The sequence below is a fragment of the Dipodomys ordii genome, unplaced genomic scaffold, assembly GCF_000151885.1.
Source record: "Dipodomys ordii isolate 6190 unplaced genomic scaffold, Dord_2.0 Scaffold55, whole genome shotgun sequence".
Classification (NCBI taxonomy): Eukaryota; Metazoa; Chordata; class Mammalia; order Rodentia; family Heteromyidae; genus Dipodomys; species Dipodomys ordii.
The window spans coordinates 8,128,880-8,151,798 of NW_012267271.1; the positions used below are offsets into that span (position 1 = coordinate 8,128,880).

The 22,919-nt window shown below is 56.3% G+C and overlaps 1 protein-coding gene across 3 annotated transcripts in view; it reads right to left on the reverse strand.

Moving 5' to 3' along the window:
* Nucleotides 1-22,919, reverse strand: part of Ralgds (ral guanine nucleotide dissociation stimulator) — a 45,106-nt gene extending 22,187 nt beyond the window's left edge. For all 3 annotated transcript variants that reach the window (XM_013021498.1, XM_013021500.1, XM_013021501.1), the window contains exon 1: nt 22,861-22,919. In XM_013021498.1, coding sequence (XP_012876952.1) covers nt 22,861-22,878 — 18 coding nt within the window. In that variant the 5' untranslated portion in view covers nt 22,879-22,919. The remainder of the gene's footprint in view (nt 1-22,860) is intronic.

Consider the following 22,919-nt stretch of genomic DNA (forward strand, 5'->3'; position numbering starts at 1 on the left):
GCACTTGCGCGGTGGGCGGGGCCTGAGCGGAGGGGCGGCGCCCAGGGCACCGTGATGCGTGTGCAGTGTGGGTGCGGATGTCGCTGCTGAGGTCAGGCCCACCTGCCTGGAATTCCAGTCAAACCCCTCCCTAGTTCTGTGGCCTTGCACAAGTTGCTTAACTCCACTGACTCAGTGTCTACATCTGGAAAATAAGGGTAAGGAAAAGGACTTCCTAAAAGCGCGCCAGGGAGGAAGGCACCAGGTCACCTGGACAAGCCCTGGGCGATGCGCTTAGACCCGAGCACTGTAAGGGTGACCGGAGCACACCTTGACGAAGGTGTCCTGCCGTGTCTGGAGGCGGCTGAGTGTCTAGAAGGAGAGAGGAGGGTGATGACCCAGGTGGTCTGGGGAGACTAGGGTGGCCAGGGAGCTGGGGGAGGGGCCCAGAGCTGAGAGTCACCAGGTTGGGAGCTGAACTGTTCATGGAGGGTGGGATCAAGAACTATAAATGACAGCAGAGCACCTGGCCACTGGTCTGCTCGGCTGGAACACTGGTACCTTGGGCAAATCATGACTCAGGTAGAAGCGCTGAGGGCAGAGTGGGATGCAGGGCTAGCGAGCCTCACTTTCTCCTTCCAGCAGTAACAGAGGGAAGGAAGGAAGCACAAGCCCAGCAGTGGGGTGGGGGGGATGGGGGGGAGTTAAGGATAGGTGTACATGGGGCTGGGAAGGTGGCTTAGTGGTAGAGTGTTTGCCTAGCATGCATTGAAGCCCTGGGTTTGATTCCTCAGTACCGCATACACAGAAAAAGCCAGACATGGTGCTGTGACTGAAGTGGTGGGAGTGCTAGCTTTGAGCAAAAGAAGCTCAGGGACAGAGCCCAGACCCCGAGTTCAAACCCCAGGACTAGAAAAAAAAAAAAGGATGGGTGTGTGCAATAGATAAATAGGAGCCTCTGTGCTGAAACCTCCACCTTAAGCCTCAGGTCAAGACCTGACCTCAGAGGCTACAATCTGGTCCTACAAAGTCAGGAGGACCATCCATATTACTAGGCCTGTTTTCCCTACCTGGAAGAGAGGGCAGGGCCAGATCACACATTCCACAAGCACATGCTGTCCCTACCATGTGCAAAGCCCCCAAGCCCCAGCTAAGGGTAGAACCCCGCTCTGGGGGTGGGGTACAATGGCAGGGAATAGAGTCAGCTTTCAGTCTCCCATGGCAGCCACATGTCAAGTATACAGAGCCATGGGGCAAACGAATGCTTATTATTTCCAAGATGGGCTGGACACTCTCTAATTTTCTCTGAATCTCCTAACTTCCTTAAAATACCTTTGTAACTAGGCAATGTAGTGAAAGTTGTTTTGTTTAGGAGAAGCAAGACAGGTAGAAGTGGTTTGCGAGGGAGAAGCCTCCTGGCACAGCCTCCAGGGATGGTCAGGTGTGTGGCTCAGCAGAGAGAGGGTGGTCTGGACATGGCCCCTGGGCACTGGGCTTCTCTCCCACCCCTGCTTCTGGGCCCAGGCTGACTTCTTCCAAAGGAGTTCGGGATGCAGCACCTTCACCTGGCCCTGCTTTCTTCCTCCCAGGGCAGCTCCTTAAGGTTGTTCCTGGAGCAACAAGTGACACAAGGGGTCATCACCCCTCCAACCTCGAGGGTGCAGGGTGAGGAGGGAGGAGCAGCTAGCCAGTGCAGCTGGCTGACTGTCCTGTCCCCCTATCTGCACATCATGGACCTCAGTGGGGAGGGGGCTACCTAGCCAGTCCCTCGTGTGTGTGTGCGTGTGCGTGCGTGTGTGTGCGCGTGTGCTACTCGGGCTTGAACTCAGGACCTGGATATTGTGTCTCAGCTTTTACTCAAGGCTAGCGCTCTACCACTTGAGCCACACTTCTACTTGCAACTTTTTTTTTTTCCTGGTTAATTGGAGATAAGAGAATCATGGACTTTCCTAACTGGGCAGGCTTTGAACCAGGATAATCAAATATCAGCCCTCTGAGAAGCTAGGATTACAGGTATAAGCTATGGTGCCTGGCTGGCCTATTTTTTTTAAAATACTTTTTTTATTGTAAAAATAGTGTACAGAGGTGTTACAGTTACCTGAGTAAGGTAATGAGTTCATTTCCTATTGAGCATTGTTAACATCCTCCTTTGTTTTTCCCCTACCATCCCTTCCCTCCCCACTTCCCCAACTCCTCCCTCCCCTCCCACAAGTTGTAAAGTTCATTTTCAGCATAGTGTCTTGTACTTCTCATTGTTACAATAGGTCAACCTGTATCCCTATTTAAACATTTTGTTTTTTCCCTTCTCCTCCCCTAAATTAGAAAAGTGTATATACAAGATGCAGGGCACTGGCATCAAATACAGTGAAAACAGGGGTTATACCGTGGGGGAGGAACATACCAAAGAAACAAAAAAAAAGCACATAGTACATTATAAGTATGTTAAAAACTATAGCAAGAAAGAAAAAAAACACTTGTGTCCCTGTCTTGGGGTTCATTTTGCTTAACATCATCTTATACGGTCATAGGTGCATAGCTTTTGAACTGTTCTGTTTGTCCTAGACATATACTAGTTATTGCAAATAAGGGAAACCATGGGACCTATGTTTCTTTGGGCCTGGCTTACTTCACTTGATATAATTTTTTCCAAGTCTTTCCATTTCCTAACAAATGGGGCAATGTCATTCTTTCTGATGGAGGCACAGAATTCCATTATGTATATGTGTATATATATATATATATGTATACACACAGATATATATATATGTGTATATGTATATATTTGTATATACTGTATATATATCACATTTTCTTGATCCATTCATCTACTGAAGGACATCTGGGTTGGTTCCATATCTTAACTATGGTAAATAATGCTGTGATAAACATAGTTGTGCTGGTAGCTTTAGTATACCCTTGTTTGTGATGGTTTGGGTAAATGCCCAAAGGTAGGATTGCTGGGTCATAGGGAAGCTCTATGTGGAGTCTTTTCAGGAAACTCCATACTGCTTTCTAAAGTGGTTGAACAAGTTTACATTCCCACCAACAGTGCAGTAGGGTTCCCTTTTTGGCCTACTTGTTTTTATGAAGTTTCTTTTCTGCCTGGTTTCTCCATCTTGGATGGTGCCTCATCTCCCTCTTAGAGAGAATGTTCATGCCTCTGGCTGTGTAATGCAAACTCACACACATAGAGACCAGAAACAGACATTGTGCACTTACACATGTATAAGATACACACACACACACACACACACACACACACACACAGAGCCTGGCTTCTATGGAAGTTGAGTTTCATCCATTTCTTACTCTGTGATCCTCTCCCCGAGGCAAGCAACGTCAGCTGAGTCGCTGCACAGCGTGGTGCTCTGTACCCCAGTACTGGCACCTTTAGGAATAGGCGCTGCCATGTCCCAGATGTGTCCACATACAAGACCCTGTCCTGAGGCTCACACACCTTTTCTTGTCATCCCCCCTCCTTCCAGGGCAGGGCCACACAAAAGAGAGGACAAGGACAGTGCAGGCCACCTGATTGGAGAACACATCACCATGTCCTTGTATACAGAAGCCAAAATCCAGTCCAACTAAGCAGGCCTTTTCAGGTTTGGGGGTGATCACAGGGGCAGAGAGACCCACTAACATACACCACCAGCATACAGCCCACAGAGGTTCAGGCTACAAGTCAAACTTCCACATCACACAACCCATTTATTTGACAAATACACCTCAGGAGCAAAAACAATTAAAGGGGAAGAGACACCAACCAAATGCTCCTGATGATTTTAGACTATGATTTGAAGAAAGTGACTGTTAAAGAAATAACAAAGAGGGGCTGGGAAGGTGGCTCGGTGGTAGAGTGCTTGCCTTGCATGCACGAGGCCGTGGGTTCGATTCCTCAGCACCACATAAGCAAAAAGAAAAAAGCCGGAAGTGGCGCTGTGGCTCAAGTGGTAGAGCGCTAGCCTTGAGCTGAAGAGCTGAAGGACTGCGCCCAGACCCAGAGTTCAGGCTCCACAACTGGACCCCCCTCCCCCCCAAAAAAAAAGAAAGAAGAAAGAAAAAAAGAAATAACAAAGAGGACTGGTAAGGTGGCTCAGTGGTAGAGTGCTTGCCTTGCATGCATAAGGTCCTGGGGTCAATTCCTCAGTACCACATAAACAGAAAAAGCTGGAAGTGGCGCTGTGGCTCAAGTGGTAGAGTGCTAGCTTTGAACTGAAGAGCTGAGGGAGAGTGCCCAGGCCCAGAGTTCAAGCCCCAGGACCCGCAAAAAAAAAAAAAAAAAAAAAGAAATAACAAAGAAGCTAGGTGCCGGTGGGCTCATGCCTATAATCCCAGCTACTCAAGAGGCTGAGATCTGAGGATTGCAGTTCAAAGCCAGGCTGGGCAGGAAAGTCTATGAGACTCTTGTCTCCTATTAACCACCAGAAAACCAGAAGTGGCGCTGTGGCTCAAGTGGTATAGTGCTAACCTTGAGCCGAAAAGCTCAAGGACAGCGCATAGGCCCAGAGTTGAACCCCAGCAACCAACAAAAACAAAAACAAAAATGAAGAGATAACTGGGGTTATAGCAGCTCCTCCCTCGAGGGGGGCTGAGTCCTGACATTCCCAGTGGATTCCTAGAATTGAGGGTCACACCAAAGCAGTATACCAAGTATAATGGGACCAGTTGGACTGCTCGGCCAGCTAAGTGGCTAATGGGGGGTAGTACAGACTGCGTGGACAACCTGAACAAGGAGATTATTTCAGTGGCAGAGATCTCAGAGCAGCCTGCAATTTAGATTTTTTTTTTTTTTTTTTTGCCAATTGTGGGGCCTGAACTTTAGGCTTGGGCGCTGTCCCTCAGCTCTTCAGCTCAAGGCTAGCACTCTACCACTTGAGCCACAGCGTCACTTCTGGCTTTTTCTGCTTATGTGGTGCTGAGGAATCGAACCCAGGGCCTCATGTATACAAGGCAAGCGCTCTACCACTGAGCCACCTTCCCAGCCCCAGCCTGCAACTTAAAACTTAAGTTCTAGCTGAGTGTGGTGGCTCACAGGTGGGAGGGACTATGAGTCAGAAGCCAACCCGGGCTACAGAGTGAGACCCTGTCTTTAAAGCCAAATAAAAACCAAACAAAACCACTACTTTTTAGTTTCTAGGATTTTCTGGCCATGGCTGGCTTCAGGTAAGTGGAACTGTAGAAAAGAAACTGCCTGTGGGGACTGGGGGAGGGGGGCTGCATCTGTCAGGTGTGACAGTGCTACTGTGGTCACTGATGGGCATGGTGGCGAGAGGCATGTGGACACCTGGCACGTGTGGCAGTGTGGTTTGGGGGGGCCGGCAGGGGAGTGAGGGCGGTAAGGCCAGGAGAAATAGTAGAAGTTTAAGGAAGAAAAGTCTGCAAGGTTCCCGAGGCTCTGGGCAGCCACAGGCTGCAGAGCCCGGCCGAGGCAGTGCCACGCGCCAGCTTTGCCACCGCTGCCTAGGGTCATGCCTGCCAACCTGAGGACAAAAGGGCCTGGTGCTCACTCTGGGTCCCAGGTAGTGGGCAGCTGGGAAACTGAGTCCTGACGACCAGATGGGCTGTGGCCTTGGACGGGTCTGAAGCTCAGGCTGATGCTGGCCCTTCCCTTTGGGGGGCTAGCGTAAGCGCCCCCAAGACCACCACAGTGCAGACCTTCCACAGAATGGATGTTCCTGGAAGCAAAGCTTTACAAGACTGAGCTGGCAGCGCGGGAGGAGAACCAGGCCAAATGTAGCCCACACACGTGTTGGGTTTGGCCCACAAAGTGTTTTTAAATCTCTGAGCCAATGTAAAAGGTCAGGTGACTTCATATGAAAATCTGTATTTCCGGCTTCTCCTGTGACTTCAGATGACCTGACCAGACTGGGACCGAGTTCCGCACGTGAGTGGGAAGTAGCCAATGCTGGCCCTTTAAGTCTGGGCGTGAGCTCTGAATTTGCCACAGGCCCCCTGGTCCCATGCAGCGGCTGCCTGATTTATGGGGGAGGCATGGCCAGGGCAAAATAGTCTCTTCTCCTGTCCTCACACAGGGCCAGTCCCCCAGACACTGGCAGCCAGAGGGGTCCCGACCTCCCTCCCTTCCCAGTGGTCTTCCTACCACACACAGGACCACACTCAGGACCCCCCCAGCTCTCAGAGCTCCAGGTCTTTGCTCCTGTCTGTTGTCCCCTCTGCCGGGAGGGCTTGCACCATCCACCCCGCTTTGGTGGCATCTCAGGGCTGGACGGAGGCACAAGGCAATGTCGGGGCTACCACAGGCCTTGGCCATCACCTCTAAACCTGGGCTGGGACAAGGCTAAATGAGGCCAGCAGCCATGATGTGAAATGCAGGCTAGGTGCTGGTAGAAAACCTGTTGGGTCTTGCTGTGTGTGATGGCGCATGCCTGTAGTCCCAGCACTCTGGAGGCTGAGCAGGAAGACAATGGGTTTGAGACCAATCTGGGCTCTATATGGAGACCTTGTCTCAAAACAATCAGCACAGCAACCAGGATGACAGCAGGGAGGAGGTAGTCACCCTGTCCATCTGTCTGCTGTTCTACCACTCAGCGCCCAGGGGGAACATGGCAAGGGTGTGGCCTGGCCAAACCCTCTGGCATTTCCCGACAGGGACACGGCCATCCTGGGCCTGCCTGGGTGCTGGGTGGCCTGTGTGGGCGGGTGAGCACACACCTTGGCGGGAGGTGACGTGGGTGACGGGGCCGGGTGGGGAGGACAGTCCACTGGACACTGGTTCCACCGAGCTTCCAGCTGCCTTGCTAGGAGCTGGACTCAGAGCTGGTCAGGAGGTGGGAACTGAATCCTCAGGAGGCTAGGCTGGGTGGAGGGGTGTGAGGTCATTGTCACCCAAAATCTCTGATCTCATAAGGCGTTACTGCCCAGGAACAGCCTGAACTGGCATCGAACATGGCGAGGCCAGGGCCTGGCAGTTCTGGATCAGCCGGGTGCTTGGGGGAGCCCTGCCGGAGGTGGGAGCTCACAACCCGTCGTGAGAAATGCCGTCCACAGAGTAAGACCCGGGGCGGCTCTGACAAACATCTCCTCGCTCACAAACACGTCCATGTGTGCTGGCCCAAGCGGCAGGGGTGCAGAGGAGAGAGGGAGAGCTGGAGGAGCCCAGGCAGATGGGGTGGAGGCAGACTTGAGCATGGAGGGTGAAAAAGCAGGGAGCACAGGATCGGCCCAGGAGACACTGGCTCAGAGGGAGCCCCAGGCTCAGCCCAAACCTGGCAATGATATCTGGTCCACAACTGTGCGAGGAGGTGACACACTGCCTAAAAGTGCCCAGAACTCCCCAGACGGAGGCCCACCAGCCACCACACTTGTTCTCTTATTTCCGTGGAGGGTGGCAGTCAGCTGCCAGCCCCAGGGGGGGTTGGATGAGCAGCTTCCGGAGGCCTTCTCTCTTGTGAGTTTGGGAAACTCAAGATTCAGAGCCCCCAGAAACCCCCTTTTACACCCCCACCCCACACACCTTATTTTGCCAGTCCTGGGGCTTAACTCAGGACCTGGGTGCTGTCTCTGAGCTTGTTTTACTCAAGAAGGCTAGCATTTCTATCACTTGAACCAGAGCTCTACTTCTGGCTTTTTTGGTTGTTTATTGGAGCTACGAGTTTCACACAAACCTTCCCGCCCAGGTTGGCTTTGAACCACTATCCTCAGATCCCAGCCTCCTGAGAAGCTAGGATTACAAGAGTGAACTACCAGTGCCTGGCTGCTACTCAGCCAGGCGTCTCTGAGCCTCTCCCTCAGCCTCAACTTCTCCATCAGAAAAATGGAGATGGCAGGGACAAGAAGCCCATGCGGCTCCGGGATCCGGAGAGCAGAGGGCCCGACAGGCACAGAAGCCCTTGTTAGTCTAAGATGCTCTGAACAGTGCGAGCTCCATGCCAGGTCTCGCCGCCTGCCAGGCAAGGCCTGGGCCCAGCCCAGCCTCCCCGCACACCGGGCACCAGGAGGGAGAGAGAGGCTCCTCAGGGACTTCTCACCAAACTCCTTCAACCAGTTCTGACAAGGAAGGACGGGAGGGGGCTGGGGCTCCAGCTGGGACCCGAGCAGCCTCTCCCAGGTAGACTCACCTCGGTGGCCGGTGACAGCAGGGGTGCCGGCCAAGGTGGTGGCGGTGGTGGGGTTCGGAGAGTGGCACGGTGGGTGCTGCGAGCAACGACCCACCGCCTGGCAGTCACCAACGAGACGCAGGCAAAGAACACCGAGCCCTTCCTCCCCCTGGGTGCGGCAGGTCTGGCACGGGTCTGGCCTGCATCCCGGGCCATGGTGGGGCAAGAACCCGGTGGGGGAGTGGGTTCCTCGGCAGGTCTCTGTCCAGTGTGCCTGTCACCGGCCTGCCCTGTAGAGAGGAGCACCTAAGTGCCTAGGCCTGGTGTCAGCACATGGCTGTCATACCTGTTGCTGTGACGGGCAGGCTAGGAATTCCCGCCTGAACCATGCAATGGGGCAGCCAAGATGAGAGCCAGGGACTCTACCCCTGCTCACCCGGTGGTCCTAACCCCAAGCCCTTCCTCTGGAGGGGGCCCGAATCTCTCCTCCAGCACCCCGGGCCCCTGTCTTAGAGCCAGAAAGCTGTACAGGTGCCAGTGACTTGGGTCCAGATGGACTCAACAAGGCCTAGTCACCTGCTGGGTATGCGCCCAGCCGGGGCTGTGAAGGACGCAGGCCAGCCTGGCTTACTCATTCTGGAAGCCTTCCCTGGCCATGGACTCCGAACACCTCCTCCCCTGGCGCCCAGGCAGGGGACTTCATTTTAAATCAAGGACCAACCTACAGTTGCCACTACGAATGTCACCAAGTAGAACAGAAAAAATATAACACACCACTATTACCAACACTTCGGAAAAGACTCTGTGAAAGAATGGGGAGCAGTCTAAGGCCAGAAAACAGAGCAGCAGGGAAGCAGAGGTACACATTTTCTTGTTTTGCTGAAACCCAAACAAGGAAAGCCTGGGATGGGATGAGTCTGACACACTCACGTGCCCAAGATCTCACAGACAGAAGCCCGGCCTGTGTCTGCAGGGCCCACAGGTGACTGAACACTTCTTCTGCCTTCAGGGACTGGACCCCAAAGCCCAGAAATCCCAGCGTCAAGGGGGCAGGGCTGTCCTCCCTGGCTGGTGGAGCCTGGCTTCGAGAGGCAGGCACTGGGCTGGGCACACAGGCCTACCAAGGCAGGAAGGAGGCAGTATGCAGGGGGTCTGGACCCTCCCAAGAGATGCATCAGGCCTTGGGGTGCAGGCGGCCGCGGTGGCTGAGACCTCACACTGCCCCGCTGCCCCGCTCCTCTGAGCGTTTCACATCCTCTCTGGTGGCTTTGTGGGGTGCTGGGGGGCTGGCCGAGCAGGCGGCTCAGCCGGGAGCAAGGCCTGGTTTCTGTCCTTGCTTGCTGCAGCCTCCCCGGGGGACTTGTCTCCCTTGGGCCTCAGTTTCCTGATCTGTGATGGTGGCAGGGATGGACGGGAGTTGTCTGCTGTGACCCAGCGGGCTCCTTTCACAGAAGAAAAGATCTTGGAGGCACCCCTCCAGGGTGGCGATTCTACAGGGTGTAGATGACCATCCAGGGGATGGGTCAGGCTGGACAGGTATCGGAGAAACTGAGCCAGTGGGTGGGTGTCAGGTGGGTGCTGTAGCAGCCACTTTCTGCCTCCCTGTCCCCAACCCCACTGTGGAACCGGAAGACAGAGAGAGAGAGAGAGAGAGAGAGAGAGAGAGAGAGAGAGGGAGAGGGAGAGGGGGAGAGAGAGAGAGAGAGGGTGTAAAGAAGCCCCAGTACTGGGTCTTGAATTCAGGACATGGCGCTTTCCTTAGCTTTTTGGCTCAAGGCTGGTGATCTACAGCATCACTTCTGGCTCTTTGGGTTAACTGAAGGTTAAGAGTCACACAGTTTCCACCCAGGCTAGCTTAAAACTAGGATTCTCAGATCTCAGCCTCTTGAGCAGCTAGGATTGCAGGCTTGAGCCACCAGTGTGAAGCAAGATTATCATCTTTTTCACCTCTGCCTGTTTTTTTTTTTTTTTTTTTGGGTCAGTTGTGGGGTTTGAACTCTGGGCCTAGGCGCTGTCCCTCAGCTTTTCAGCTCAAGGCTAGCACTCTACCACTTGAGCCACAGTGCCACTTCTGGCTTTTTCTGTTTATGTGGGGCTGAGGAATTGAACCCAGGGCCTCATGCATACGAGGCAAGCGCTCTATCACTGAGCCACCTTCCCAGCCCCAGTGTCTCCTGTTTAAACCCCATTTTCCCCATGTTCTTCTCAGCAGCATGTGGTCAAGGCTCCCTGCCCCAGCCATCCACCTTTCCCAGCCTTCCCACCTTTCCCTGCCTACCAAGCGTGAGTCTCTGAGTTCAAACCTAATACTGCCACAAAAATAAATAAAAAATGAAAAGAAGCTGGTGGAGGAGGCAGTCAGTGTTGGGGAGCTGAGGTTAGGGACCAAGAGGTGGGCAAAGCCTCTGATAGGAAGCCTTCACCCAGCACCTCCTGGGGAGCTGAGCTTCTTGTTCTTGTAATAACCCCCCTCCAGACCCCTGTCCTCCCCTCCCCTTCCTGCCCCAGCCTCTGGCCTGGCTGTAAGGCCAGGTCCCGGAGCTACTCCTTTCCCAACAGGGCTGGGCAGGGCTAGCCCTGGGCACCAGCTGGGAAGGGCTGGAAGGCTGAGGCCTGAGTCACAGCCAGGTCCATCCCAGACCCAGGGCCAGAGGCTGCTCAGCAGTGTGGGAGCCCCAGGAGGCGGAGCGGAGGGAGGGAGGAAGGGAAGGAGGCAGGCAGGCACCACCCCTCCTCCTGTCCACGTGGTCCATCCCTGCCCAGCCCCCCAGCCTGCCAGCACCCGGGAGAGCAGGCCTTTGTTCCCTGCCGGCTCCTGTCACCACATGACGTACCACATCACTGTCACTGCCTGGAACGAAGCAGGGCTCTGGGCGCATGGGAGAGCTCTGCTCCCTCATCCAAGCCAGCACCCCTCCTCCCTCCACATTCCCAGGACATCCAGGTCACCTGACACGCTGACATCCCAGGATGCTTTGCCCACAGTGCCAGGTGGCCCTGGACAAGGTGCCTGACCCGCCTTCTAGCTCAGGCATTCAAATGAGAGCAGGCCCATGCCAGCACCATGGGCCAGGCACCTGCTGCTGGGGGGGGGGTCTTTCTGCTCCTCACAGGTACCAGCAGGCCCTGGTTGGGTGTGAACCCGTTGTTTATAAACACAAGTGGCCGGTCGCTAGGAGCCGTGACTCAGCCCAGTAGTGACTCTTCTGAGAGGTTTGATCTGCACAACATCCTGTCCAGGAAGTGGAGGCCTCGGGCTGCTGAGCTCCTCTTTCCTGTTGCCTGCTGACCTGAGATGGGGTCCTGCCTGGGCCTAGCTCTCCCGGTCATTTCTGGGAACGCAGCCCCATCATCAGCTCACCTAACTCACACCAGGCTGGTTCTGCTAGGGGCCGCACCTGCGCAGCAGACAGCTGGGCCAGGGCCAGGGCCAGGCCTGGCTTCCCATCCCCTCTGGCTCCGGTACTATCTGTAGTGACTTCTTGTCACACTCCCCCACCCCCCTGGCTTCCACCAAGAGCTGAGGGAAGCATCCATGCCATCCTGCGACACTCAGGGATTAGAACTCAACACCTGCCCCCTGTAGCCCAAAGGCAATAGTTATCCACAGTTAAGTCACCCTGGAGGTAGAGCAACTCCTGAAGCCCCTGCCCCCGGCACCCAGTCAGGCTCTGCCTCTAGCAGCTCTTAGATTAGGACAAACCATGTTCCTACAGTCATCTGGCAGGCAGATGAAGCCACAATCCTATCTCCATTGTAAAGCTGAGACCATCAAGGCACAGAGAGAGCCAACAACCTGCCTACAGTCACACAGCATGTCAATGCCAAGGAGCAGGGAGGCCTGGCCAGCAGGGAGGCTGCTTGCTTCTACAAGTACGGTTGTGCCTGGTGGCACTGACAGACATGGGGCTGGGTGACAGCTTGTCCCTGGGAAGAGTGGTCTGTTCCGGGGACGAGGCTCAGGCTTGGGGTGAGGATCACGGCTGCCCTGACCTGGCATTATGACTGTGGACATCATGTCCTCACAGCGATGGGAGAGCCTGGGAAAGGAAGCATCGACACGGCCCCAAACTCACCCACACCACTCACTCTGCAAAACCAAAAGTTTGAGTCTCATCGGGCGCTGCGGCTGGCGTTCCTGACATCCCTTTTTTCCAGAGCCAGGGAGGTGGCTTCCTCCTCCTGAAGCCCCTCGATGGGCAGGGGTTCCTGAGATGGGAGTGGCCCGGGGGTACCCCTGAGGGACACAGCACAGGTGCACCTGCTCTGGCATGGGAGGAGGATGCTGTGCTTCTGTTTACAGCCGGGCCTGCCGCTGCCCCAGGCTGATTCACTTGCTACAGCCCTCTTCTGCCTCCCCCCCCCCCCCATCCCCAGCCCACTCCAGCACATGGCTGCACTCTGGATCCCAGATGCTGGCCCTGCTCCACCTTCCGTGGGATTCCGAGCCAAGCAGGGACAGCCCCTCCCCCCGCACCCCAAGCCTGCTTCTCAAGGAGCTCCCCCAAGGTGCACCCAACTGGAAGGATTAGAGCTGCAGCAGAGCGCTCGCTCGCTCACTCGCTCGGGGCTGGACAGGAAGGAACCCAGGCCCCAGCCCGTCACACACTGGCTGCGGGAAGCTGAGGAAGGCTGGGCAGGCAGCTCTTAAGTGTCGGTCCTGGCCCACAAGTAGGGCTACTACTCCCCGCGTCAGATGGACACACTCAGAACAGAAGCTGGTAGCTTCCACATGTTCAAAACATGGCCACCCCAAGCAGCCTCGCTCCTTGGTGGCCGGGAAGGAACCAGGGCTGTTCCTGTTAATTTGAGAAAGGGTAACAACCTGTAGCCCACACCATCTGAAGAGCACAGGGCCCAGAGGCCCAGGCCTGTCACACAGCCTGCTGGAAGGAGTTTCCTGAGCACTTCCTAGGTGCCTGGCACTACCGAGGGCAGATGGCAGAACAGGGAACAGACAGGTGAAACCACCTCTGACCTGGGGCACAGGAGGAAAACAATACATACTCCCTGCTTTGCTTTCTCTTAATTCTGCGTGGCTGGTGACTGAACTCAGGACCTCACGCTCGCTAGGCAGGTGCTCTAACACTTGAGCCACATCCCCTGCTGTTGTGCTTTGTTTTTTGGATCGGTGCTCGAGTTTTTGCCAGGAGCCAGGGCTGGATCATGGTCCTCAGAGCTATGCCTCCTGTAGCTCAAAACCCACGTTTGCAGACGAGAATGCTGTAGAACAAACAGGCTGGGTAAGCTCACGACGAAACGTAGACAACGACGCGGAGGTGGAGAGCTAAAAGCCAGTGGGCTCGGAGCTCCCTGGTGGGCAGCAATCATGTGGGTTCTATTTGCTCATCTGTACCTGAGTGCCCAGAATGGTACCCGGCCACAAGTGAGCTTTTAGAACTGCTAACATTCCCTCCCCCCACCCCATACAGCCAGACCGGGGGCGGGGAGGGGGGGCACCAGTGTCCCAACTCACGTCCCTTCCTTCCCTTTAAACTAGACAGGGTGTGGGGCTGGAAGGGGCCCCTGCAGCATGGATCCCAGAATGCAATGACACGGAGAGCTCTCAGTGGATACCTGCATGAACAGGTGGACTTGATGGTCCAGAAGGCTCCTGTGGCTTGGGAAGAGCACCAGGAAGGCTGTCCGGAGGAGGCAGCAAGGCTGGAGGGTTGTCATGGAGGAAGCACACGGTGGTCTCTACCCTCCCAGCTCCCATCAGAGGGCCTTTCTGAGGGCAAGGCCGGCACTGAGGCAGGAGGAAGACTGGGCTGGGGAGGCTGGAGCGGGGCAGCCAGAGCTTTCTGGGAAGCAGATGTCCTTTTTCCTAGAGGCAGGAACCTGGAGGTTCCCAGAAGCCAGCCTGCCCCGGAGCTGAGCCCGCTCAGCTCAGCTCAGCTCAGCTTCATCACGGGGATCTCCCGCTCTGACATTCCTAGCCAGGAATAACTCCTGCTGAATGGGTCTCTGCTCACAGGGAAAGTCCAGGCTTTGGCGTGGCATGGCTTGGGCAGAGAAGCCCCTCCTGGAAGTGTAGCCAAGGCCTGGAGAGGCTGAGCCCACAGACAGCGCCCCTGTGCCAGGCAGGCCCTGGTCGCCCAGGAAAATGAGGACAAATGGGCCGTTGTGGTACAGGAGGCTGCCTGCGGTGCCAGGAACACTGCGTGCCCAGGGCTGCCACCAGCCGGTGGCTGGGCCTGGGAAGCAGGGTTGCCCTTTCAGAAGGGGACCTCCTGAGATGCCCTGGCCTCTAGAGAGGGCTTGGGGCTCCAGCTGGCGGCCAGGAGGCGTTGGGGCCCGTGCCCGCTGCCCTCTTTCCCACAGTTCTTGTCCAGCAAGGAAGTTCCTCCAGGTGGGGATGTGAGGGGAGGGGCGGTGCCTTGGGTTTCCAGGGCCCTGGTGCTGAATGGCCCTGCTTTGTCCCAGCCTCCTGCCACCTGCTGTCTCTCTGCCAACCCCCGGACTTCTCTCCTTCCTTGGTTTCTTCCCTGAAGGCAGGATCCAGGGCTCTGCTCTGCCTCCACCTGTTCAGCCTGGGATGCTGGGTGAGAGATGGCAGGTGCCCACACCTGCCTGGGCCCTTGGGAGCTGCCCTATGCCACTGTCTGATAATAAAGTGACCGTGTGCCAGGCACCGTGCCAGCACTTCCCGGCACCACAGTGCCAAGTCAGGCAGGGCTATCAACCCACTCACAGATGAGAAAACTCATGGGCTGAGAGGCCGGCTGCAAGCGCCACGATCCTCACGTTCAATGCTCTGGCTACGTAGGCGGTATAGACACACGTACACTCCTCACTCATGTGCTCGCTCAGTCCAAGAACACACATCACTGGCACACGATCCCTACAGCATGCGTTCACTCCAATGTGGGCAGGGGTACCCAGAGTCCCAACACACACACACACACACACACGGAGAGCAGGGGTACCCAGAGTCCCAACACACACACACACACACACACACACACGGACACACACACACACACACACACACACACGGAGAGCAGGGGTACCCAGAGTCCCAACACACACACACACACACACACACACACACACACACACGGAGAGCAGGGGTACCCAGAGTCCCAACACACACACACACACACACACGGAGAGCACCAACACACACACACACACACACACACACACACACACACACGGAGAGCAGGGGTACCCAGAGTCCCAACACACACACACACACACACACGGAGAGCAGGGGTACCCAGAGTCCCAACACACACACACACACACACACGGAGAGCAGGGGTACCCAGAGTCCCAACACACACACACACACACACACACACACGGACACACACGGAGAGCAGGGGTACCCAGAGGAGAGCAGGGGTACCCAGAGTCCCAATACACACACACTCACACACTCTCTCTCTCTCTCTCTCTCTCTCACGGAGGTGCAGCCTGGCTCTTACAGGCCCTGAGGCCTCTTCCCAGAACATCTGCCAGACAAGGAGAGGGCGGGATCAGGTAGCACCCTCCCCCTGCGCCTCCTCCAGTGGCTAGAACAGAGCTGCTAAGACAGGAGAGGGTACAGACTCCTGCAGGGACTTCCTGAGCCCAGAAGCTAGGAAAGAAACTCTTCTTGGAATCCCAAAGAATCTGAAGTATCTAAGGTCTGGGGCCTGGGCCCAGGGGGGCACTGCCAACTCAGCCCTCCCCACAGGACACTACCTGCCAGATCTCCCCCATTTGTGGCTGTTACCTCTTGGGCTACTCCGGGCTTCAGGCCAGATGAACTGCCTTACCCTGAACTCCAGCTGAGCAGCTGGAAGGTCTGGGACCTGAACCTGACCTCAGAGAAGTGGGGACCCAGGTGAGACTCCCAAAACGGCCTAGGAAGTTTTCTCGACTCTGGGTGGCACGTGTCCCGGTCCCCCAGGGCAGTCACTGCTGGCAGGGCCGTGTAGCCATGGGCTTTTCGACATTCTCTGGCACCTGGGAGGGCCAGCTGGTGTCCTGCTCGGAGCTACTGAGGCTCAGAAGTAAGGAATCTACCATCAAGCCTGGTCAGCTCAACCAACTCCAGATTTTACCTCCCCCCAACCTGCCCCAGGGACTGCGGTTCCCTTGGGGCAGAGGACCATAGGATGAGATAAATCTGGGCCAGATCTTGTCTGCAAGGGTGGAGCAGAGGGCTCCAACACTCCCCCCCCCCACCTTCCCGCTTCTCCAGGTTAATCTTAGTGTTTACTGGGAAAAGGCATCATCTCCCCCACCCCCAGGGGGAGATGTCTGGGGTCAATATGGAGCCCCTAGAGAGGTGGAGGGGAAGTGGAGGGAATGTTCCTGGACTTAGGAATGGTCACGGGCTAAGGGTCTTTTCTCCATCCCTTTCTCTTCCATAGCTGGAACCCAGGGAAATCACGTCTAGACTCAACTCAGAAAGCAGGAAGAAGGGCAGTGGACCCAGCTTCCTCTCAATCTGCCCTGAAGGAGGGAACGGGAGGCTGTGTGTCGGGGTCTGGGTGGTGCAGGGGTGGGGGCTACGCTCTCATTCTGCTTCCTCCCCGTCGATGTCCTCCTAGGACTGCTGGGCTGGCAACACTCAGCAAAAACATGGGCAGCTCCAGGTAGCTTGCAGCAGTCTGGGCACTGTCTGTGCCCCTCTGCCAGCTGGCCCCGGCCTCTGCTTGAGCCTCACCAAGGTCCCCAACATGAACACGTGGGACAGGCACCTGGACATCCAGTGCAACAGGCCCCTCCCAACTCCAGAAGTGGGTGGGCCCCTCTGGAACAAGTACAGATCACAGGAAGGACTATAGTTCAAGGTCACCCAAGGTCAGGAGTGAGAGAGTGATCAAGGTCAGATTCCTGGAGTCTTGCCTCCCTGGGGCACCAAGAAACATTTCCTACGCCCCTCCCCGCCTTGCCTGGAGAGACTGTTTCCACCCTGGCTGCCCCTGCCTGTCCGGTCACCTCCTCTGCTTCCTGGTCCTTTCCTGTGGTCATGGACCACATGGACCACTCCCCCCACCCCAGCCCCCCCGCCGCTGCCACCACCACCGCAATGTCGTCAGCTCTCAGCAGCGCACAGGGCCAGCAGCCACACACTGAGGTAGCACCAGGGGCCTATAGGGGCCAGATCCTTCATCCTCAGGACATCCTGGATGGGCAGGATGGGAGGGAGCGGTAGGAGGGGGAACACAGCAGGGATCAGAGGGGTTCAGTGCTTATTCTAGGACACCCAATACTAAGCCCTGAGCTGGGATTGCAGCCCAGGTGCTCTGCTTTGCAGCTGGTGCACCTGTGACCAGGGGCCCCACAAGAGCAAGACCCGCAAGCCAGCAAGACCCCAAATGATAGAAGGGGGAGCATGGATGGCCTGGGGGAAGGGGGTGGCTTCACCTCCCCACCCAGACCCTAGCATGGATGGTGAACACAAGAGTAGAGGTATGGATGGGCCACAAATGGGGAAACTGAGTTGAGGAGAAGAGCCTTCCAGGGTCACCTGGCTAGTAGGTCTCAAAAGCGGCCTACACATTCAGCGTACCCACAGTACACCTTGCCTCAGGGCCGGGAGCCTGTGGCTGCTGGGTGTTCGTGATGGTGGTAGCAAAGCACCAGGCTTGCCTCTTCCTGCCTGGCTGGCTGCCTGGCACCAAGCCACATCTCTAAGCCTAACCCTTGAGTTCTCTGACAGTCGGTGACTGTCAACCGTCCCTCCCGTATCCAGGAAATGGTGTTGGTTGTCAGGGGACTGGCCTTATGACAGGTGGCTAGCAGAGTGGGGCGCTGGGGAGCAGGGTGTGGACTGGGGTTTCCCTCAGGAAGGATCCAGGGGGTGCTGGGCCTTCCTTGGGAAGCCCTGGAGCAAACTCAGAACTAAGGGCCACCCGCAGGCCATGGGAAAGCCCGGAGCCCCAAGCCTTCCGGCAGGCAGGCAAGTATTTTGGGGACCTGCAGTTGCCAAGCAACTGCTCGAGGTTGCCATGAGAACACTTCTTCCTTCGCAGGCTTGTCATTTTAGGGGGAATGCCACACTTCCCATACCCTTTCCTCTCTACACTTTCGGTCTGGCTTAGCTGTGCTGGGGCCTGCCCTGGGAGGGACACTGACTGTCCATAAGCTTACCTTCCCCCTCCCCACCCCATCCCACCCCCTGCCTCAGGTCCAGCCAGCCTTGGTGCTAAGAGAAAGCTCCATTTATGTATGTATGTATGTGTATATGTGCGTATGTATGTGTGTATGTATGTATGTATGTATTTCAGGCTGGTCTCAAACTCTCAATTCTGCCTAAACTTCCCATGTGTAGGGGTTACCAGTGTTCACTACCATACCCGGCTAAGAAGATTGTGAGGCTCACACCCAAAAGCCTGGGAGCTCAGATTCTGAGGCCTTCATTAAAGCAGGAAGAGGAAGAAAGAGCTCCTTAGGTTTGTCGCTCTCCCACTGCTAACCACCTTGGGGATAGGGGTGCTTCTAGCCCTGCTCTGCTCCAGCTGCCCAGCCCTATTTGGAAACCCATTATAACTGGAAGGAATTTAGTACCAGCCCTAGAGCCTGGTCCCTCCTGGACTTGTCTGCAAATGAGGAGTGGCTGAGACTTGCCACTATCTAGTGCTGAGGTTTCCCACCCCGAGGCCAGGTGCCGGAGTCCCTGCCTCATAGAGGTGCTACGGAGCGTGGCCAGGCACGTGGATGGATGGGTGAGGTGCATGTGTGGTCTGGAGGACCTGCAGAACACGGTGCCTCCCTGGTGTGGGGCCCCAGAGCGGCAGCTGAGCAGGGGTCCGAGGCTGCTCCATCAGACAGCTGCCTGCCCTGCACCTCTGCTCCTGCTTTCCTCTTGTGCCTCGTCTCTCAAGGAAGGTGCAGTGAGTCACAAAGGCCAGGTGTACAGAGCCCTCCACAAACCCGACTCAATCAGTGAGCTACTATCAACGACCAGGCACCAGGGGCGGAGTGGTGCACAGGCTCAGTGAGACTCAAGAGGGTGGAGGCGGTGGCAGCAAGAAAAGGCCTGAGCTCTATCAGGTGAGCCACCCCCTTTGGGACAGACTCTGTGGAAAGGACTCTTTCATTCATGCCCTCACGGGCAGTTCACCTGTCTGCGCTTCTGACAGCTGCCTTTCGTAGGCCCCCAGACCTGCATCCTGAGGGCTGCAGTAACAGGAGAGCTGTCTGGAAACCTCGGGTGTAATCTAGCTGCAAGGCTTCTGGAAAGGAACTGAAGGCAATGCAAACTTCTGACCCTGGGTTGGGGGCGGGGAGCTGCCTCTGCTGGCCTTCCCAACCACCACCCTGAGGCCCTGGCTCAGTGTAGTGTCCCCCTGGAACTGAATGTGCCCCTGACCTGTTTACCGTCACCCAGCATCATTGCCCTCACAACCAGGTAAGACCTTTGTCTGAAGCGGCTAAGTGCTGGTGCAGGGCATCTGCACCAGAGAGTCACAGCGCCGCCTGCTGGTGCTGCTGCCAGAGCCATCAAGCCCAGGGATCCCTAGCTGGATCTAAGTTCCGTTTTATATTCTTCTACCTTTGGCTACTCCACCAGCCCTGCTGGCACCTAGTGTCTGTGCAGCAGATCAGTCTCAGTACCACCGTTACAGGTTAACTTGTGTCCCTCCCCAAACAGCTCCCTGCCACCTGCAGTGGTGACTGCACATGGAAATACAGTCTTTTCAGATATAATCAACAGGAGGTCAACTGGGATTTAGGGTAACTGGTAAGCCTTATCGTCAGGGGGAAAAATAGGATGCAGACACACACAGGCAGCCATGTAAAGACAGAAGAAAAGCCTGGAAACACTATGTTTATGAGAACGTACAACTACCCACTTCTAGGCATCACCACAGCTGCAGGGAGCAGAGGGTCAGAGGGTTATTGAGAGGGGAGGGAGGGGGGAGGGGGAGAGAGAGAGATAGAGAGAGAGATCACCGCCTTGCTGACACTCTCAGACCTTGTAGTATGGTCACCCAGAATACAGCACATTGTTACAGCAGCTGGAGGATACAAGGACAACAGACACCAGGCCCAGTTGTACTTCAGGCCACCAATATGTACCCCCTCCTCAAATCAATCTGCCCAGAGCACCCCTCTTCCAAGATCTGCAGCCACACATTCCCCAGCTGGCCACTACCCACCCCTTCCCGACAACCTTCCTCAACTCTCCTTACTGCCTCCCTCTGGCATGGCCTTGGCCCAGGAAAGGGCCTCCAACTGAATCAATGTATTCTCTCCTTTGCTACTTTGTCATATTCAAACATTCTTAAAGAAGCAAGGGAGGCCAGTGAGGGGTGGCTCACGCCTATAATCATACTCAGGAGGCTATGAGGACTGTGGTTCAAAGCCAGTCGGGGCAGACAAACCCTTGAGATTTTTTAAAATCTCCAATTAACCAGCAAAAAGCCAGAAGTGGATCTGTGGCTCAAGTGGTAGAATGCCAGCCTTGAGTGTAAAAGCTGATAGGGCATCTAAGGCTCTGAGTTCAAGCCCCAGTACCAGCACAATCAAGGGAGAGCAGTGTTGGGGTGAAGGGAGCAGGGACTGTGAGCAGTCGAGGGGCTGCCCAAGGAAGGACCTTCCAGGTGGTCATGCCACTTTGTATTTTTATTTATTTTTGGTTGGTCGTGGGGCTTGAACTCTGGGCCTGGGCGTTATCCCTCAGCTCTTCAGCTCAAGGCAAGCACTCTACCACCTGAGCTACAGCGCCACTTCTGGTTTTCTGAGTGGTTTATTGGAGATGAGAGTCTCACAGACTTTCCTGCCTGGGCTGGCTTTGAACCTCGATCCTCAGATCTCAGACTCCTGAGTAGCTAGGATTACAGGCGTGAGCCTTAACACCTGGGTTGAGGTCACCTGTGGCTCATGAAAAAACTTAGAGGGGATGGGATATGGTGTAGAGTACAATTCAAATAGGTCTGGCTGTGGTGGTGTGCTTGGGACAGCCATTTCCTCTCCTGATCTCACTTCCTTGTCTGTACCACTAGTGGCTTGAAAAGTAAGCAAAGTCAGGTGTTGTCATGCACCAGCACCCCCTCCCCAAGTATCTATCTCAGCCCACGTGGCACATGGTTCCCACAATGGCTCCCAGCGACCCCTCCCTTCTGGTCCACAAGTCTGAGTAATCCACTCCTCATCACCTAAGGTGAACTGGATTCTAACCAATAAAACACACCAAAAGGGACATGGGCTCACTACAACGGTACACAGAAAACTGACCTACTGTCTTACTGTTTGTTTTTTTTTCTCTTGTGCTTTCCCCCACTCCTTTGGGATCCCCCTCTGGGAGAGGGAGGTTCTTGTGCTGAGAGGCCCACCTGACCAAGGACCCAAAAGCCCACAGCCAACAGCCACAGTGAGCCTGAGGCCCAAACTGGAGCTTCCCAATAATAACCCAGAATGCACTTCAAGGCAGATCTTCCCAGTTGAGTCTCAGTGGAGGCCACAGTTCCAGACTCCCGAGAGACCTGGGCGCAGAGCCTTGTTCTAGCAGGCCTCCAAATGTGCCCCAAACCACAAAAACAGTGACATCATCAATGTCTGTGGCTGTCAGCTGAGGTAGGGGGGAAGGCATCACACAGCAGTGGAGAACTAGAGCCCCTGTGAATCTCCATCTGCGGCCTGGGAACCCCTGGGGGGCAAGGGTCCGTCATGGTCACTTCCAGAGTCACACCCAGGAGCAAGGACAAAAAGAGAGGAGAAGCGGGGAGGGGACTCCCCTCCTCTGAACAGCTCATTCCATTCCGTAAGGGAACGTTCACGATGGGAAGTCTAGTTGGGTGGGAAAAAGGACATAACAGAGAATGACCTGGGGGTCTCGTGGCCCCTGACTCCACTTGTTCTGACGGTCACAGGGGCACTGCTTCCCCCAGTGGCCATCGCCAGCACTGCAGCCCTAGGCAAGAAACCCAGAAAACAAAACACACACCTTTGTTTGGATGTTGTCATGGCAGCTACTCTCCCGGCCCCCCAGGGGTTCACGGGGCTGGACCGACAGGTCCACAGGTAACCAGGAAGCCCTCGGAAGCTTCACTCACTCCCCTCTTCCGGCTCTGGAGCATCCAGTTCACTTAAAAGGCCATTCCAGCCAGGGCCTCACCTCCCCCCCCCCCCCAGGAGGACCCTGTCCTTCCAGAAAGGACGGTCTCATCCCTGAGCCCCGGAGGAGAGTTCCCCTGCTCCGAACCCCCTGCGTGACCCCGACAGACCCGTCCCCCTCCGACTGCTCTGCCTTACGCAGTCCTGCAGGGAGGAAGGCGTCTTCTAAGGCCTTGGCGCACAGAGGGTCACGGGCAGGGAACCAAGGGCAAGCGCCTCTGGGGTCCTGGGGGGCCCGCAAGGCCGAGCACCCCACATTTGTAGGGGAGCAAACGGACGTCTTGGCTCCCGCGGGCCCTCGCACGTAGGGAAGGGTGCTTAGGCTCAGTGCCTAGAGCTGGGGACGCGGGGCCCCGGCCCTGTCCCCTGCAGGCAGCACCGAGCCGCCCCCTCGGCCTGGCGGGGCGCGCCTCCCCCTTCCGGCCAAGCCCCCCTCAGGCCAGTTGCTAGGCGACTGGACGCCTCTCCCCCAGGACCGAGCGCCCCGGTCGCCGCCCCGCCTTTCTCACACCTGGGAAGTCGTGGGAGAGCGCGCGAGTGGGTGTGCGCGCGGCGCTCGGACGCGGCGCCCGCAGAGGGGGTCCCCCGGGACCTCAGGCGCTGTCCTTCTCGAAGCAAACGCCGGGGGCCCAGGAGGATGGGGGGCGGCCCCGGCCTCCGCCCGAGCCTCAGTTTCCCAGGGGTGCCGGGACGGTTGGACGCGGAACTGCGTAAGCGCGCTGTGCGTGGGCGCCGCGAGGCCGCGGGCCCCGCGCGGACTCACCTGGCAATCTACCATCATCCTCGGCCTCGGCAGCTCATCGCCAGCCCCCGGGCGGGGCC